The sequence below is a fragment of the Mytilus galloprovincialis genome, chromosome 10, assembly GCF_965363235.1.
Source record: "Mytilus galloprovincialis chromosome 10, xbMytGall1.hap1.1, whole genome shotgun sequence".
NCBI classification, from domain to species: Eukaryota; Metazoa; Mollusca; class Bivalvia; order Mytilida; family Mytilidae; genus Mytilus; species Mytilus galloprovincialis.
Genome location: NC_134847.1, coordinates 58,615,404 through 58,634,465, shown reverse-complemented (window position 1 = coordinate 58,634,465; position 19,062 = coordinate 58,615,404). Strand labels below are relative to the sequence as shown.

Sequence of the window (19,062 nt, the reverse complement as noted above, 5' to 3'; positions counted from 1 at the left end):
AAGAATTTGCTTAATCCATGAAAATTGGTATTGTTGAAAGTAAATGAACCAACAGTATTGTTTATGTTATATATATATTTATGACTTATTTCTGTAATTGTTTTTATGATTTCATTCAACAATGCATGAAATTATTTTTCTGTAATAAAATAATAGTTCTAATATAATAGTTTAACATATTTTTGAATACATTGAGAGTAAGAAAATGACTTATTTTTTATGTACATAAATAGGGTTTCATAAATACAGTATAAAAAAAATATGTAACATTAATGTACACTCCAACATTGCCTAGGAAATTCATGTAAAAGGCATGAAAAAAGAACATTATCATTGCAGATAAAATCAAATGAATCATTTAAAAACAACTTTGTAATTTCAATATTGTAGATGGTTTTGGTTTTGAAAAAAGAAGTTGTGAAGACTAACAATGTAGAACATGAAGATACTGGGAAATATCGTCAAATTCTTGTCCGAACACTTCATCAGTGTAGCATCAAGTTCCCAGATATAGCTATCACTATTATCCCTGTGGTAAGTCTAATGTTAGATCCTTGTCAGAACACTTCATCAGTGTAGCATCAAGTTCCCAGATATAGCTATCACTATTATCCCTGTGGTAAGTCTAATGTTAGATCCTTGTCAGAACACTTCATCAGTGTAGCATCAAGTTCCCAGATATAGCTATCACTATTATACCTGTGGTAAGTCTAATGTTAGATCCTTGTCTGAACACTTCATCAGTGTAGCATCAAGTTCCCAGATATAGCTATCACTATTATCCCTGTGGTAAGTCTAATGTTAGATCCTTGTCAGAACACTTCATCAGTGTAGCATCAAGTTCCCAGATATAGCCATCACTATTATCCCTGTGGTAAGTCTAATGTTAAAGTATAAAATATTAGATTTTAGCAGAGCTGTCATTGATGTGTTTATCCAAAATTATTATCATTCAAGACTCTTTTGATAGCTGCAATATGTGTTAAAGTTGAAAAGACTATATATTCCCTTTTATTAAAAAAACTTATTTAAATGCAATATGGGTTAAAGTTGAAAATAAAATTTACAATGGAAATGGGCAATATATCAGAGACAACAACCCAACCAATGAGCAGATAACAGCTGAAGGCCACCAATGATTCTTCAATGCAGCGACAAACACCTGCACTGGGAGGTGGGCCTCAGCAGGTAAAGACTTCATATACCATTTAAAAAAAAATCCTATTCAAAGCAAGATGACCTTTTGAAAGCTCATATATCCTTTCCACATTGGAAAGAACCTTATTTTGAATGATATTATCATTAATTGAATTAAATTTAACATTAGAAATTATATGTACTTTCAGCTGATTGAATTTCTGTGTGATCAGAATGAGTTAGCTGCCCTTGATGTACTTGTATTTGTAAGAGAAGCCATTCAGAGATTTGAATCACTTAGACCTGTCATCAACAGTAAACTCCTAGAAGTGTTCCCATCTGTCAAAGCATTAAAGTAAGATTTAGGACTTTTGTTATGCTAGTCAGACTTGTCAGTTGTTCTTTTGACTTTTTCTACTATGATGATATACAGTACATTCCGGTTATTTGCATAGCCTATTTGTCAGATGAAATTATGCAATAAAGCGGAGTATGCTTATATCCGAAATGCCAAAATACGGAGACAATTTAAATAACATCGATAGTGCAGATCAGTAAAGGAAATCCTGAAGAAAGATGAACGTCCATAATCCACTTACAACATGAATGATTATTTATTCTAATAAAAGTTATTTGTCTAGTGTCATGCATTTTATTTCATTGTTTATTCTTTCAATAAAGTTTATTTATGTACCGACTTTTCCTTTACCTGAGATACGAAAATAAAATTGTTCTAAAAATAGATTTGTTTCTATGACCCGGATGTACAAATTATATTGTTACACTTTGATTAAAACAAACTGTTGAACAATGTTACACAGTTTATAATCATTTGATACAATAAATGTGTAATGAACTGCCTTTAATATGCAGTATTTACTGATTGCACAGTGAAGTAACACTGTTACTTTAACCTCGTTAGTTTCGTATATATGCAAAGCAGCAGGTAATGGGGCCCTACACGGGTTATTTGCTGTACACGAGTGTTGAAAGTGAGAAAATATAATAATTTTTAGTTAATGTTCTTTTCAAAAAATATTAAAAGTGAAAGATTGATGTATGAAATTCTTCAACCATATATAAATGCCCTGTAATATTTAACATAAATGTAGATCACCCCTAGACAAATTACGAGATTGCACATTGGATAATGATCGATAATTAGCAGGCGTTAATGTTTTTAAAATACACCCAAAATGTAATCTATGAACAATGTTTGAAATGCAATCAATAATTAACACCTTTTGAGATAGAAGATCATAGAATGATTGTGTTTTTACAACAATCAGCTGATTGACATTTTTATGACCTCGAGGCTTAAAATAGAATATGGGAAACTTTACCTGTGTACACATCGAGGCTTTTTTATAATCATATAAACACGAAAGAAACTGTTTTAAAACTTTATTCAAATAACACATAAGTAAATGTGAAATAATATCAAAAATTATGATGCATTCAAGAAAAATATACTTACAAATTGCTGTTTCCGGTCAAAAATCTCGTCAGTTTTAACTAAGCATATCTAGCTGGCAATTATTTTCTATGCAATTAACCGAAATGCCACTTGTGGGGCTATGCATATAACCGTACAATTTAACATTAAATGAATGGGAAATGGTTTTGTGCAGGAGAAAAGTATGCAATTAACCGAATTATGCTATTAAGCGGTATGCAATTAAGTGGAATCGACTGTATAAAGTTATGTTTTCTTCAGCTATTAACTGATCTAATTCTGTTATTAAAAGAAAGAGTTAAAAACGTTTTCTGATTAGACAAAAAAAAAGTTTTGTAAAGTTTAATACCTACAGTATTTTAAATTATACTAAATATCTCATTGCAATTTTTTTCATAGAATACACAGAGCAGCTTTATGGATCCTTGGAGAGTACTGCACCAACTCTGAAGATATACAAAGTGTAATGACCTTGATAAGACAATCTCTTGGTGAGGTAAGGTCAATCTGGAAATATATATGTATACAGTTAATAAATATTGCAATAGAATTTCTCCTTTTTAAGTATAAATGTAGGAAATTGAATAATTTACTATTACACCTTGAGACAAATTATAATGAAAACCATGAACTTTCTTAGGTTTTTGAGTGTATAAATGAAATTTAGAGATTCCACCTGTGAGAAGTGGTTCAATCATCTTTTATAAATTTAATTTTTGGAAAAATGATGTGCTAATGATAATGAGGGAAAAGAAATTTTGGTAGACAACAGAAAATCAGAAAGTAAATGTTATCTTGCTTCTAAATATTTTTAATTGACTTAACACATATTTCTTAACATAAACTCATCATACCTACCAGGTTTATAATTGTTTATGTCTCATTAGCGTTTTGTCTGCAAAAGACTTATTAGTCTTTACACAACATTGCATTTGATATGTTATAGATACCTATTGTTGATGATGAGATTAAGAAAGCTGCAGGTGAAGTAGATGAAGATGAAATGCAGTCTACTGGTTCTGTTCAGAAGTTAGTAACAGCAGACGGCACTTACGCTACTCAGAGTGCATTCAGTACTACTACTGTCTCTAAGAAGGAAGAAAGGTACAAATAATTAAGGTTTAAAAATTATTCAACAGGAAATAAAATTTAAAACTGATAAAAGTGGATTGAAGTTGAACAATTTTTTCTTTTGGATATAGTACTATTCAAGCTTTTACATTTATTTGTACTAAAGCCAAATAATTTGATTTTTTATGTAATTGAACTCTGGGCAATAACACAAAAAGTATCCATACCATATGTCAATTTCTAAAATGCCAATATGAGTTCAATATGTACCTTACATCTGCTTATGCATTTATCCTTCATTTAAACCTGAAATAAAAAGAAGATTTATACTAGTTGTTACATATAACTCAATGTTAAGTCAGTCAACATTGTGAAATTTAAACATAAAAAGCTTACGCTTTAAGGGATTGAAAAGCTATATAAAAAATTTAAAATGATAAAGAATTGAATATCACAGTTGAATAGTATAATATGAGATGATAATTAAACAATATTTCACTTTTTTATTACAGACCCCCAATGAGACAATACCTGATGGATGGAGAATTCTTTGCTGGAGCAGCTTTAGCCACTACCCTTACCAAACTTGCTCTTAGATTTATAGAGTGTACTGAAAATGTCAAGAGACAAAATGTAAGTCATTTAATGGATTAGATATAAACTGTCAGCAAATATACCTCAAAACTTCATCATTGTTAAATGCCCAGAATTTTTGGGGTAGTTGTTTGTTTTCTTTTGTTCATTGTGTTTTAACACCAACTTTTAAGTGGGAGAATGCAGTATTCCAGTATATATTTTTATTGTTTCTTGATAGTCTTTAACACAGTTAAATATGACATTAGTTATTGAATTCAAGACATCTTTTTGATGGGAATAACCAGTCAAGAGATTTATTGCTTTATAATAAATGTTAAAAGTCTATAGTAAACACTTTTATAGTTTTAATCTGATTTATAACATTTTTTTCTTGTAGTCATTTGTAGCAGAGGCTATGTTGATAATGGCATCCATCATACATTTTGGCAAATCTGGTCTACCAACAAAGGTACAGTATATGATATTTTATTGCACCAACTCTATGCAATTTGAGAAATAAACATAATAGACTTGTATGCAGACTTTGGCAGAACCACGAAATAAAATATCCACGAAAGTCCAAGTTTTGTTCAATCCACGAAAATTTGTACCCACGAAAATAAATGAATCCACAGTACCTAAAATCCAACAGATTCAAGTATTATAGCATTGTTATTATCCAACTTTCTAGAACAACTTGTATTAAGAAGAACAAAATGAAAGGTTGACATCTGATAAAAAAAGAATGACAAGACTTTATTTTATTGTTATCTGACTGACTTTTCACACCTATGAATTAAGCACATCATCAACCATTGAGAAAATTTGACATGTAAAATTATAGATTATAGATAAAGTAGTAATTTAAGAATACTTGAAAGCTAGTTCTGTTGTATTGGCTATTTCAAATAGCTATTAAGAGCAATGCATACATGTTATTATTGACTGGTTGATATTGATGATATATTGCCTTGTTTTAGCCAATGACAGATGACGATGTAGACCGTATTGCTACATGTTTACGAGTACTGGCAGAGAGGAGTTCTCTGATGAATGAAATATTCAATGACGGCTGTAGAGAGTCACTATCTTTGATGTTGGCCTCTAAAGTTGAGGAAGAGAAAGAATTACAAAAGGTAAGATTCTTAAATTTATTGATAGCTTTATGAAGTAAAAACTTTAATTATGACAAGTGACAAGCATATTTGAATTTAAAAAGGATGGTATAATTATTGACATAATGAAGCTACCTTAGATTTTTAAAAGAAGGAATGCCACCTTTATATATTGAAATGTTCAACTAGTTTGATGTATTAGTGTAACTTTATACATCCGATTTAAAGTTGAATCCTGGACAAAGTTGTTTTATTAAACCCCATGAAATCAAGGTACCTTTAAACTACAGTTTTTTCAAAACACAATAATTATCCAAAACATTATGATTGCACTCTCTACAACATTCAAGTCATAAATTTCAGCTTACCTCTACTTGAGATAAAATTTTGAAAAATTGATTTGATCTCATATATATATAAAAATTGAACTAACTGTATATATTGTAAAACTATGAATTGTACTTTTCAGGTCTCTGAAAGGAAAGCTGTGAAAGTACAAGCTGATGATCCTATTGCCTTTAATCAGTTGATAAACAAGAGTGAGCTGGGAGCTACAGAGGTTGGTACAATTTGTGTTGAAAATTAATTTTAGAAAAATCACTTGCATTCAATAATGACCCCATTCAGAGGGAGAAGGGTATTCTGCTGTATGTCATTTCATACATCAGTCTCATGAAATCTTCAGTGCATTTTTCTCAAGAATTACAAATCAGAGCTTCCTATTAAACTTTATGTGAGCATGAAATATGTTTTCATATCCATCGATCCCTCATCAACTTCATGTTTATTGAATTCTTGTATATTCCTACAAGTAATGTTTTCATATATACTGTCAGAAGCTAGCGAGCAGAGCTTAATGTGTGAGATTGCTTTTCTGTGTGATTCCTTTTCTATATCCAAGGTTAATCAACTTACTGCTTACTAAATTCTTGTAACTAAAATATCATTACTGGGCATAGCTTAAACTATATCTTATTTGTTTTCATTTGTTTAAGGTGGTATGGGGGTCTTTCACCATCTTGAATTGTTAAAAACAGCGAACCTAAGGTCCAGACTATCTATCAAGTTAGCAAAATTTGATGCAGGAATGTAGATGTTTTATGTGAATTTTCATTTAAAAGAACCAATTTATAACAATATAACTTATAAATATTAATATTTTTAAAAGTAAAGATTATTTTTGGTTGTTTTTAAATGTTTTTAAATAGGCATTTTAAGGGGAGGTAACTCTAAAACTGCATTTTCTGAAGGAATCTACATGGAATTTTCCTATTTTATATTTTAGCCAGAAAAAATGCAGGGTGACTCTATCTTTTCTTTTGAAATTCTCAAAGCATTGTGTGAAAGCTATCTTTTCCTTATTTATTTGACAATTCTATCATTTAGTTAAGTTTCTAATAACGAAATGGTGTTTTTTCCTGAATAATCCATACTAAATGTGTCATTTTGTCACGACCTGTAGCTTGAGAAAATGCGCAGTGACCTATCATTTTTATTATATTTTTGAACATATAGCAATAGATACTACGTTTTGACAAAGTATGAACAAATTCTATCATTTTTATTTTAGACTCCCATACCACCTAAAGCACTATAAATGCCTGAAGGAATTGCAATGATACATTTTGTATTTCATTGGGTAGTGTAAAAACAATTTAAAGATCCAAACAATAATTTGTTAATTTTATGAGAGATAGATATTTCCAAAGAATTTTAGTAAATAAAAACTTTAACATTGTAGAACATGTTTGAGCTAACCCTCTCCCAAGCCTTGGGAATGAGCAGTAAGAAGGATGCAGATCCTATTGGAGCCTCTAAACTAAACAAAGTTACCCAGCTGACTGGTTTCTCTGACCCTGTCTATGCTGAAGCCTATGTGAATGTGAACCAGTTTGATATTGTTCTAGATGTCCTGATTGTCAACCAGACATCGGATACATTACAGAACCTTACCCTTGAACTAGCTACACTTGGTAAGTTCATAAGAAAAAGAGGAAAGAATTTCATAATTTATAGAAAAATATTTTAAATATTCCATTTTATAGTCAATAAAAATCATTAGTACTAAGAAGTAGAATTTCGAAAAATTGATTGCTGCTTTCAAACATCTTTTTTTTTCATATTTTTTACATATTTTATTTTTAGAGTACTCTTATGATTTATAGTTTTCTAGTCTTATTATTTATAATATATTTCTGTTAACAGGTGACTTGAAGTTGGTAGAGAAGCCATCACCACTGATGTTAGCTCCACATGACTTCTGTAATATCAAGGCTAATGTTAAAGTAGCATCTACAGAGAATGGTATCATATTTGGAAATATAGGTAAGAATTATAGAAAATTTGGTACAGGTCTTTTGTTTTGTGAATTATTCTTTCATGAGTATTCATCCATTAAAACTGCTCTCTATTAAATATGTGGTATGTTTGCCAATGAGACAACTATTCATGATAGACCAAAGGATTTAAACAACTGCAGATTGGTTTTCAGCACTTTAAATTGCTTGGATTGGCCATTTCTGTTCGCCTACTTAAGTTTGTCTCAATTAAATGTTATGAAACATATGCACAATGCTTATTACCATAAAACACAGGTCAAGTACAAATTTGGGTACCATCACTTTTACAGTTCTTAAGTTATGTTCCTTTTTAACATAACTTGCAAGCGGGGGCATCATCTGTGTCTATTCCCCATTTATTTCCTTCATTCTTTAAAATATTTCTTTATTTTATCCTACAGTGTATGATGTAAGTGGAGCTGCTAGTGACCGTAACTGTGTTGTCCTGAATGATATACATATTGACATCATGGACTACATCGTCCCTGCGTCCTGTAATGATGGAGAGTTCAGACAGATGTGGGCAGAGTTTGAATGGGAAAACAAAGTGGCAGTCAACACCAATATATCTGACTTACAAATCTTCCTACAACATGTCATAAAGTGTACTAACATGAAATGTCTAACACCAGATAAGGTTGGTACTAAATTATAGCTTTGTGGCTGTGAACTTTCAATTTATAAGACAGACAATCATATTTAAAAGTCTGTTAAAACTTTCAAATTTTTACTTCCATGCAATTTTTTTGGTCTTTTAATTTATGGTCAAAACCATTATTGTACAGTTAAACAATAAACGGTGATCTGAAACAAATACTTATTGTGAAACAATTGTGAAAGAGAGAGCAAGATGTTTTTTTTACACAAAAGAAGAAACTCCCTGTCAAGAGACTTATCTAAAGGGGGTAATTTAGATATTGGAAAATTAATTGTGGGCATTGATTATATCTTGTGATTTGAATACTGATTTTGTTTAATCTTACATCTGTGAATCATCAATTGAACTCTTATATTTTTCCATTGCAGGCTTTATCAGGGGAATGTGGCTTCATGGCAGCTAATTTGTATGCCAAGTCCATTTTTGGTGAAGATGTCCTAGCTAATTTGAGTATAGAGAAACCAGTCCATCTACCACCAACTGCACCTGTTCAGGGACATATCAGGATCAGAGCTAAAAGCCAGGTAGGTACTTGTGTAGAGAAATCAGCCAATCTGACAGGAACATATAATGTACAGGAAACCCTTATAAGAACAGTAAGCTACCTACAGCTAAGTATCACTACCAGCCCCTTGTGCAATCACCGAACAGTTTTACATTGAATGTATGAGGGTTATAGGTAAAAATTAACCAATTCAAACCATGGTCTTATGTTTTAGACTGGGAAGATAACCTTATGCTGTCATAGTAGACTGGCCAATTTTTTCTAGTTTTTATGTAACTTTAATCAAAATTTGTCCTTAATTTGATGCTATCGTTTAGGTTAACCTAATACAATTGTTATTATAAGCTTCATAGAAAAACTACATACATCTGTATAGGTATAACATCAACTGTAGCAGATAGATTGTTTGTTTGATAAGACATTGTGTGAATGAGTGTGAAATTGAATTAAACAGAGATTAGATTTTAGTGTGTTATATCAAGCCTAATAAAAGCCTTATGTCTATTTATCATTTACAAACTCCAATAAATGTAGCAATGAAAACTTATAAGTGCAAGATATTTCATTAGCAAATGCAATTAGTATAGCATTACATGGGTGAGATCAGATGATTTCATGAACTTATAAACAGTTTGCAAACTGAATATTCTTAATTTATATGTCTTTATATTTCAGGGTATGGCATTAAGCATGGGTGATAAGATCAACCTGTCGCAGAAATCCGGAGCCAAAATGACAGCAGTTGCAAAATAAACAGAAATCAAGAACTTATTGAGCAGACAGAATAATATATTTATATGACTTTTAAAAAATAAACTGTATTTATTTGTATCAAATGGAAAAAAACAATTTATATTTGTCAAATAGTTCAAGACATATTTGAGAGAATTATGGTAAAAAGGATATTTGTTAAATTACAAAATCTTTGCTGAAGTCAGTAGACATTATTTTGAGTTTATTTCTTTTTCTATATTGTAATGCTTATGTGTTGATGTTATAAATTTAGAAAACTTTTGTCACTTCATTCAAATAAAATCGTATCAAGTTATCAATTCAATTTTCTTACACCTAAAGCAAGATAATTGCGACAGCTTTTGATAATGTTTTCATCAACTGATCGATTTTGTTATACCATGGTCTGCATTCCATTCACACTTTGCATGCAATTTATGCCAAAAATATATTTTGCAAATGTCCAAAAAAATGAAAGGTGTGAACCAACAATCGACCTCTATAAGCAAAAAATATCTCGCTGGCTGAATGGTTCATGACTGGGCCTTTCCAAAATGTTCGTTTCTTTCCTTCCTGAATTCTGACCGACCAGGCCAAAAATGAAATTACAATTGGTGTCAACAGACCTTAAAATTTTCCTTCATGTGACTTTTTCAAGAAATATGTCTTTGTATACCCCCGCTTTAAAAAAGTGTATACCCCTGCTTTAAAAAGTGTCCACCGTCTGCACATCCATCTGCCAGTCTGTCTGTCTGTCCCATAAATATTTCTTGTTGCATCTTTCTCAGGAACTACATCACAAGGATTTTTAACCGGATTTTTGTGACAAAAATGTCGGTTATTGATTTGGGGATGTACGGCGGGCGGTCGGGCAGTCGGGCGGGCGGCAATCAAAAGTTGTCCGTGCATTAACTCATGAACCGTTCAGTCAAAGCTTTAAAAATTTTAATATGTTGTTACTGACAACTAAATGAAGGTCAAGTTCAATAATGGCGATTTTGACTTTTACCGTTCAGGAGTTATGGTTCTTGAAAGATGGAAAAAAAAGAAGTTTTCAGTCGTGTCCGTGCATTTACGCATGAACTGTTCTACCAAAGCTTCCCAAATTTTAATATGTTGTTACTGATGACAAAATGGAGGTCAAGTTCAATAATGACGATTTTGACCTTTACTGTTCAGGAGTAATGGTTCTTGAAAGATTGAAAAATGGAGTTTCCAGCTGTGTCCGTGCATTTACGCATGAACTGTTCTACCACAGCTTCCCAAATTTTAATATGTTGTAACTGATGACAAAATAGAGGTCAAGTAAAATAATGACGATTTTGACTTTTACCGTTCAGGCGTTATGGTTCTTGAAAGATTGTAAAATGGTGTTTCCATTCACGTTGTTGCATTTACTCATGAACCATTCAATCTAAGCTTTTCAAATTTTGATATGTTGATACTGATGACAAAATGGAGGTCAAATTTGATATTGACGATTTTCACTTTCACCATTCATCAGTAATGGTTCTTGTGATATTGCCAGGACACAAATAAATATTAATAAATCCGGTTTGCTGTCGTTGTGACAGCCTCTTGTTGAAATTTGGTTTCAAGGTTTATATAAGTCAGCAATACTAGGTGATGTGTTTTCAGATTCATCACTCAACAACTTCTTGTTTACATCACTTTTTTTTTTATCAGGAACTATAATTAGGATTTTTGAAATTTGGTTTCAGGGTTGATAAAATATGTTTTCAGATTCATCATGCAGCAACTTCTTGTTTAATGAAATATTTTGGCCAGGGTATCATCAGTGAGCAGTAGCTTGCAGTTTCACTTATTTGCATTATCAAATGGTTCCTCAGAGTGTATAGCTGGCTTCAATTTGTTCTCATTCCCTCAAATCTTCAATATATGATTCAAAGAGAGGCCGATGATTCAAACTCATAAGTCAAAAATAAACTGACAACTCCATGGCTAAATAGAATGAAATTCAAAACAGTGTGGCTGTGGCCATTGATTGACACATTAAATTCATCCATTGACTGGGACAATTTAGGTGAACGTTTGTATGACGATAAGATAAGATAAATAATAGTTTATTAAAGTGTCACATATTGATCTACATTAAAATACATAAAAACGTTAACATCATAAAAAAAAGGATCAATACCCAGCCTATAAAGACTTACGAGACACTGTATGTAACGACCACTGCTCACTATGTACTTTTTAAAGACACTTAAACTATAGGGTCACCAAAGGTTCTCAACACCTTAATAAAGTAATTCGAAAAATAATCAGAAATAACACGATGTTTTGATTTATATCAATTATATAAATCAAAACATAAAGGTTATTCCTGATTAATTTTTCGAATTATTGTATAATTAAAGGCGTTAAGAAACCTTTGGTGACCCCACAGTTTAAATGTCTATCGTAGGTACGTCGTGAACAGTGGTCGTTACAGACAAACGTTCACGTAAATTGTCCCAGTCAATGGATGAATTTAATGTGTCAATCAATGGCCACAGCCACACTGTTTTGAATTTCATTCTAAGAATTAAAAAAACAAACAATAAGTAAAATCACAAAAAAACTGAACTCCTAGGAATATTCAAAACAGACAGTCTCTAATTAAATGGCAAAATCAAAAGCTCAAACACATCAAATGAATGGATAACAACTGTCATATGCCGGACTTGGTGAATGCAAACCACAGTATAAAAAACAAAACATAGAAAACTAAAGTCTGAGCAACAAAGTCCCAACCAAAAAACAAGTTGCTCAGGAAAGGTAAGCAGATCCTGCTCCACACGTAGTACCTCTCTTGTTGCTCAAGTTAGTACAAACCCGGTAATCAGTCTCGTTTAGGGAACAGGGGCCGGGATTGTAGTTATGACATTAGAATATCTGGTATCATCAGTGAAATGGATATTCTATAATCGTCAATCAACTCGTGATGGTATCTGTAAAACTTACGAAGGGATGATTTCAACTAAACCACTGGGAACTTTTGAGCAACCCTCTCTCAAGGAAATCTTGTTTGGACATGCAAGCCCTGAATATCGTATCAACAGAGAGATGTATACTATGTATGTAGGTGCAGCTGTAATTTCGCTACATGGTAATGGAAAGTTCATAAAAGGAGCACAGTTTCTTCCAATTAGAATGCTGATTGTTTGTTGAAAAACAGGTTATAGAAACGTTGACCTGTCAAACAATCAATACAGTTCAGTTCAGTTTCTTGTATATTCCTCCATTAATTGTGGAGCACTACCCAAAGGGTATAGTTTTAGCAACTATGTACACCTTAAAACATAAGGAAACAAATAATTATATACAGATGACTGAATTTGGTTATAATAATCACTAAATGATAAATATCATAATTAATTCATAGGATTGTCATCATAAAGTTTTAAAAGATATATATAATAATTCATATGTGCTGGGTTGTAAGAAAATTTTTAGAGACAACTGCATATATTTACAAATAAGAATTAAAATGGTCTCAAATTAGAATTACTTATAATTATTAGTTAAGAGTGCTATAAATACATCAGGAACTATAATGAAAATTATATTTTATAAGACTTATGTAAAATGGTTGGGGTTTGGAAAAATATAAGCTAATATATATACATAAATTTTCTTCACAGTTTAATTTACTATATGGGGATCTTGTCATTATTTAAATTATAACTGATATCTTACAATTTTAAAAAGAGAAGATTTATTTTAAATACATGTACTTATAATTCATAAAATAGTAAGATGATATACTATTAGTAATGAACTGTTTTATTTTAAAAAGTTTGCTTATACTGTACTTGTGATCAAGTTTTTTTATCCTTTTTGTGCGCAGCAAGTGCATCTCATAACACATATTTCTAGCCAGTACAACAATAAATTTTATAGCTAATTTCTTGCACACCAATGTTTCAAACAACCTTTAACCATAACTGCTGTTTTCTTGGTTCATACATGTATGCTTTCTTTTCCATACAAACTATATAAGCTAGAAACGACAATAGATAAAATAAATCTACTTGCTGGCTCTCACGACTTTGTTTTTAATAAAAATGTTACTTTTTCATCGAGAAATCATTGATAAAGACAAATTAAAAAAAAAACTTGCAACACTCAAAACAAACTTATAAACTACAATAAATGAACAAATTCATGACTTATTTTCTAATTTTTTATTTATTTGCACACTTGTAGACTGGTATTTTTGATGATTTTTCTATTACGAAAGCTCAAAGAACAGCCGCCGTGGACTTGTCTCAACTCATTTCTGTATATGAAGTATAATATTTCATATGCAAACCATTAACACAAAAACTCCGAGTTGATTTCAAGAATGATTAATAAGTAGACACAGACACGTTTACGTTACTTCAAATTGTAAGTAACTATTAATCGTCCATCATTGTTCACAACCATTATAGACTTGGTAGAATAACAGGAACAGATAGAGCGCGGGAGATTTATTCCATCGTCTTTATTCAATACAACGCAACTATTATCTCCGTCACTGCCAATTCTGTGTAACGTATTTGACAGGAAACCAGTGATATGAATGTTCCCGTCATTGGAAACAGATATTCCATTCAGATATTCTAAGCCTGGGGGAGATATTTCAAACAGTTTTACTCCGTGTATGTCCATACAGTAAATATTGTTACAGTGCAAGGTCCCCCCTATAATTGTTCCGTCTGATCTTCCACAGAGGATATGTTTTCCGGTTATATCGGGAATCAAATTTTCGACCTCAAAATCTGAATTCAAAACAAATAAACCTTTGACTTTACCGTTTAGAATAAGACTTTGACCTGTTTGTGCGATCCCATGACATTCATCTTCTAGCTTTATTTGTCTATGAACCATTCGGGTTTTTAAATCTAGAATTACTACTTTTCTTTCATTGGCCAATGTCATGGCAACCAAATCATCTGGCATCGTAGCAAGACATAAAGGATTATGGGAAAGTTCCATTTCTAGTTTTTCTAAACCGTTTTGATCGTAAACTACTAATTTACGATTGTTTAAATTAGTTACAACGATATCTCCATTATGCAAAAGTTTAATGTCTGAGGAGGACTGAAAATCTGTATCGTTGGAAATTCTAAATTCGCCAACCTTTTGAAGACTTCGGTCTTTCTCCTGGACATGGTTTGTCTTGACTGTTTTGGGGAAAGCGGTACTTGGTTCTGGATCATGTGCAGTAGCTGTACGTTTCACTTGAGTGTAGGCAAGTTTTAGTCCTTTCAAAAATTCTTGAAAATCGTTGGATATGGTGAATGTCAAAGTTACATTTTCAAACTTTCTTTCTATCTTAGAAGCATGTTTTTCAATAACTGAGAAGGAATTATTAATCTTAGACATGTAAACGTACGACTGTAAACTTAATTCTTTTCTGGCCATTTCCTCGACATTGTTTACCCATTCATGCAAACTATTCTTTTTACTCATTACACCAACTTCTCTTTGTTTTAGTACCTCTGTTTCCTGATTGTACAGGTCATGAAAATGCTCCCTAATTTTATTTTCAGCTTCGTCAATGTATGCATCTATTTGTTTTCTAAACTGCTGTAAATCCTTTTCAAATTTGTCCTTTTGCTTCAACAGATATTTTCTACTTTTATAGAATTCTTTGTACAATTCATCTAATAGAGTGTTAGTTTTATTCATACGTTTTATGATATCAGCCATTTTTATGCCGATATCTTTTTCGTTTGTGTAAGGGTCCATAACTTCCATGTTACATGTAGGCTTGTGTGAAACCCTCTTGCATTCAGAACAACAAGGAACATCATGATCAGTACAGTAGAATAAATAAACTTGTTCACGATGTATACGGCAACTGAAGTCCATGACTGGTGCTGAAATTTAAACAAAGGAATAAAATGAGATTTTATTAGAAATGTTATATAAGTTTAATTTAAGAAGTAATTGACGACAGTGAATGAAGTCACAATTTTATGTAAATATGATTTTAATAAATTGCAAAATTCCTTTTCACAGCATGTGCCAAGTCAACAACATAAGAACAGATTGTCCTACCAATTGCCATCAGAAGATTGCCTTTTTGAATTGAAAATTGATTAGAATCTTGACTTTTTAGGTCACCTTGCTCTTAGCGTTTCTTTATCTTCATTATCACCTTGAAAATAGGGACGTTTTTACCCAGTACTATAAAAAGACATACACAAAGTTCATTTTTTAAGTTAAAATAAAATTGCCTGATAATACTCACTTCAGAATTTCTATCAACTGAATGATACCAAAATGTCAAGGGATATTCCAAAAAGTCATATATTTTGTATGTTGAAAATCATAAAACTTTACTTTTTCCTTTGTTACAAACAATTCAGGTGATATATGTGACGTTACAAAAAGTTAGTGTATATTTCATGCACCTTTGTAAATCAATTCATGCGAAAATATTGTTTATTGTTAAAACTATCATGTAAGAATGGAACTTAAAGTTAGACAAAACAGGATTTAAATGTTCACTTTGTAAATAATAGTAATTACTTTATAGATTTATATCATTAAATTTTTCATGAAATATATATTTTTGAACTACTTAAGTACCCACAGTGTTAATCTGGAATAACCTTCGTCTCAGGTAGTTGTACCTAGAGTTTTAGTACAGTTACAAAATGCCTGTGCCAAGTGGAAAGTGTGACAGTTGTTCTCCATTCGTTTGATGTGTTTAAGCTTTTGATTTTGCTATTTGATTAGGAACTCTCCGTTTTGAGTTTTCGTCGAAGTTGATATTTTTGTGATTTTACCTTTTACATATTTTAGTTTATTTGCTCAATATGTATCATCTTGTTATGCCAGCACGAGTTCTCTGATGGACCATTTGATAGAAAGATTCATAGACGAACCGTTTTCCGTTTCTTTACGGTACAATTTCTTATAACTGATGTTATCCCGTCAAACATTCCGGAGATATTGTATCTAACATATTAAACATAATATGAATACATCTTTTTCGAAACTCTTTTTCTCTGACTAAAATTTAACGGATTTGCGTTTGATTAAAAATGTACGAGAAACTTATTCGATTTTCTAAAATCTTGTTGAAAAAAGCGGTTTGACGAAACGGTTAAGGTGGTATGGGAGTCTAAAATAAAAATGATAGAATTTGTTCATACTTTGCCAAAACGTTGTATCTATTGATACATGTTGAAAAATATAATAAAAATGATAGGTCACCGCGCATTTTCTCAAGCTACAGGACGGGAAAAAATGACACATTTTGTATGGATTATACAGGAAAAAACACCATTTTGTGATTAGAAACTAAACAAAATGATAGAATTGTTAAATACTTCAGGAAAAGATAGCTTTTAGACACTGCTTTGAGAATATAAAAAGAAAAGATAGGGTCACCGTACGTTTTTTCCGGTTAAAATACAAAATAGGAAAATTCCATACAGAATCCTTCAGAAAATGCACTTTTTTAGAGTTACCTCCCCTTAAAATGCCAATTTTAAAAAAAGATAAAAACAACCAAGAATAATTACTATTTGCAAAAATATCAATATTTAGAAGTAATATTCTTATAAATTGGTACTTTTAAATGAAAATGTACATTAAACATCTGCATTCCTGCATCAAATTTTGCTAACTTGATGGAAAATCTGAACCTTTGATTCTCTGTTTTTTACAATCCAAGATGGAGGAAGACACCCATACCACCTTAAATGACATTTAGATATAAAAAAAAGTCCAAAACATTAACAAAGATGATGTTATTCTTTTTTTGTTTTATTCTATGTGTTTTCTTTCCATGATATGGATTTGATTGGCTTCTCCTCGCTTGTATTCCCAGTGTTCACCAAGTCTGAAATGATTCTAATGCATTCTTGGGAAATAATAGCATCAGTAGTACATCGCTGTTCAAAAGTCATAAATAGATTGACAGAAAACAAATCCGGGTTAGAAAATAAAACCGAAACACATCTATAAAAGGAAAACAATGGAACAACAGAAATACTGAAGTGCAATAAAACCAACGCCAACATACAAAAAAATGGATTATTTGATAACAACTGTCATATTCCTTACATTTAAGAAAAAATGGTAGGTTTAACATGGTTTTGAGGCTAGACAAACCTCCCGCTTATATGGCAATGTTAAAGAAATATCGCTAATATGACAATGTTAAAGAAATATCGCTAATATGACAACACTGCGTTACAGGAATACAGTAAAAACAAACTTAAGAACACCAAGAACAGAGAAACGCTTAAATAAATAATATAATAGTACATAAGTAGAACAAGCAATATAGATACAGAAATGTCTTTTGCATGATGCTGCTATCAAGTTAAAAAAAATTATATTGTGACCAGTAAAAACACATCAAATCGAAGTTTAGAATTTTAAAGAAAAGAAATAATTTGTCTTTCAGTCGTTTTTAGTCATGTTTTTTTGTCAATTATTACTCGACTTTTTTTTTGATTGTCACATTGATATCGTTCGCTTCTTTTTTAAAAGCTCTTATGATATCTGATCATACATTCCTGAGATAATGTATCTCATATAAAGTAACACATATTTCCCGTTCAACCATGACATGTAGTAGGTAATTGTCCTGTACAAGTTAGTTTATCTTTTAGGAAGTTTTTTTTTCAAAAATTAAATGGATTTTATGAAAACCGAGAATAATAGATTTTCTGAAAATCTTGTTTAAAAAAATTAATATTAACACAAAAGTTGGAAACACAGTTTGACGAAATGTGCAAGATTATCATCTAGATATGCAAAATTCCAAAATATTATGGTGATGTTCTTCATCTCTTTTCTTTTGGCCGAAGTTACGTCTTTCTTGGACATATGATTTTTTTGGTCCAGTTATACAGTGACTCCTTATTTTCCAATGATTTTGGTGTTAAATGAATTAATGGCAAATAGCTGGTACCTTTTAATTCAGTAAAGATATTTCGAAACATTCAAAAAATTTCGAAACTTCATTTATTACACAATACTTGCTAATACAAACTAAATGTTGAATGTAGTTGCTGAAAAATACTCCAGTACGTCTTGTACGACAAAACATAACATTGCATGGTTTGTTTTTAATCCATTTAGAAAAAAAAACTCGAAGTTTTGTTGACTTTACCAATAAAGGTGTTACTATCCTTACTTATGATAAATTTTCTATGTTGTATTTTGTAGACTGTCATTGCGTCCTTTTCGGCCCTTTAGTCGTATTGTTTAAGTTTTGAATTTTGAATGTCCTGTTTGTTTTAACAATAACACAAACGATAACAATGTGTCCCAACCAGATGCGCATTTCGACGTATAATATCTCTTCAGTGATGCTAGATTATTGAAAAGTTGAGGAGCTATAAACAGAATACAGTATTCTGTATACGGTACATTATATCTTTGGCCTTAAAAACCCACTGATGTTATCCCATCATACATTCCTGAGCATGCTGAGATAGTGTAGCTTAGATATT

The 19,062-nt window shown here is 31.3% G+C and overlaps 1 protein-coding gene and 1 long non-coding RNA gene across 2 annotated transcripts in view; one reads left to right on the top strand and one right to left on the bottom strand.

The window, feature by feature from the left end:
- LOC143047967 (coatomer subunit beta-like) overlaps positions 1 to 9,905 on the top strand; it is a 44,955-nt gene extending 35,050 nt beyond the window's left edge. Inside the window, exons 10-22 of the mRNA XM_076221344.1 lie at positions 391 to 534; positions 1,347 to 1,492; positions 2,993 to 3,089; positions 3,540 to 3,697; positions 4,177 to 4,297; positions 4,638 to 4,709; positions 5,221 to 5,376; positions 5,825 to 5,914; positions 7,097 to 7,328; positions 7,561 to 7,680; positions 8,096 to 8,331; positions 8,721 to 8,876; positions 9,533 to 9,905. Of these exons, the coding sequence (XP_076077459.1) occupies positions 391 to 534; positions 1,347 to 1,492; positions 2,993 to 3,089; positions 3,540 to 3,697; positions 4,177 to 4,297; positions 4,638 to 4,709; positions 5,221 to 5,376; positions 5,825 to 5,914; positions 7,097 to 7,328; positions 7,561 to 7,680; positions 8,096 to 8,331; positions 8,721 to 8,876; positions 9,533 to 9,610 (1,806 nt within the window). The 3' untranslated portion in view covers positions 9,611 to 9,905. The remainder of the gene's footprint in view (positions 1 to 390; positions 535 to 1,346; positions 1,493 to 2,992; positions 3,090 to 3,539; positions 3,698 to 4,176; positions 4,298 to 4,637; positions 4,710 to 5,220; positions 5,377 to 5,824; positions 5,915 to 7,096; positions 7,329 to 7,560; positions 7,681 to 8,095; positions 8,332 to 8,720; positions 8,877 to 9,532) is intronic.
- A 4,051-nt stretch (positions 9,906 to 13,956) lies between these two features.
- Positions 13,957 to 15,966, bottom strand: LOC143049255 (uncharacterized). The gene is made up of 2 exons (XR_012970150.1): positions 15,837 to 15,966; positions 13,957 to 15,462 (listed from the first exon to the last, which is right to left on the bottom strand). It is a non-coding gene; the product is annotated as an uncharacterized LOC143049255 (long non-coding RNA).
- Between the last annotated feature and the right edge of the window lie 3,096 nt (positions 15,967 to 19,062).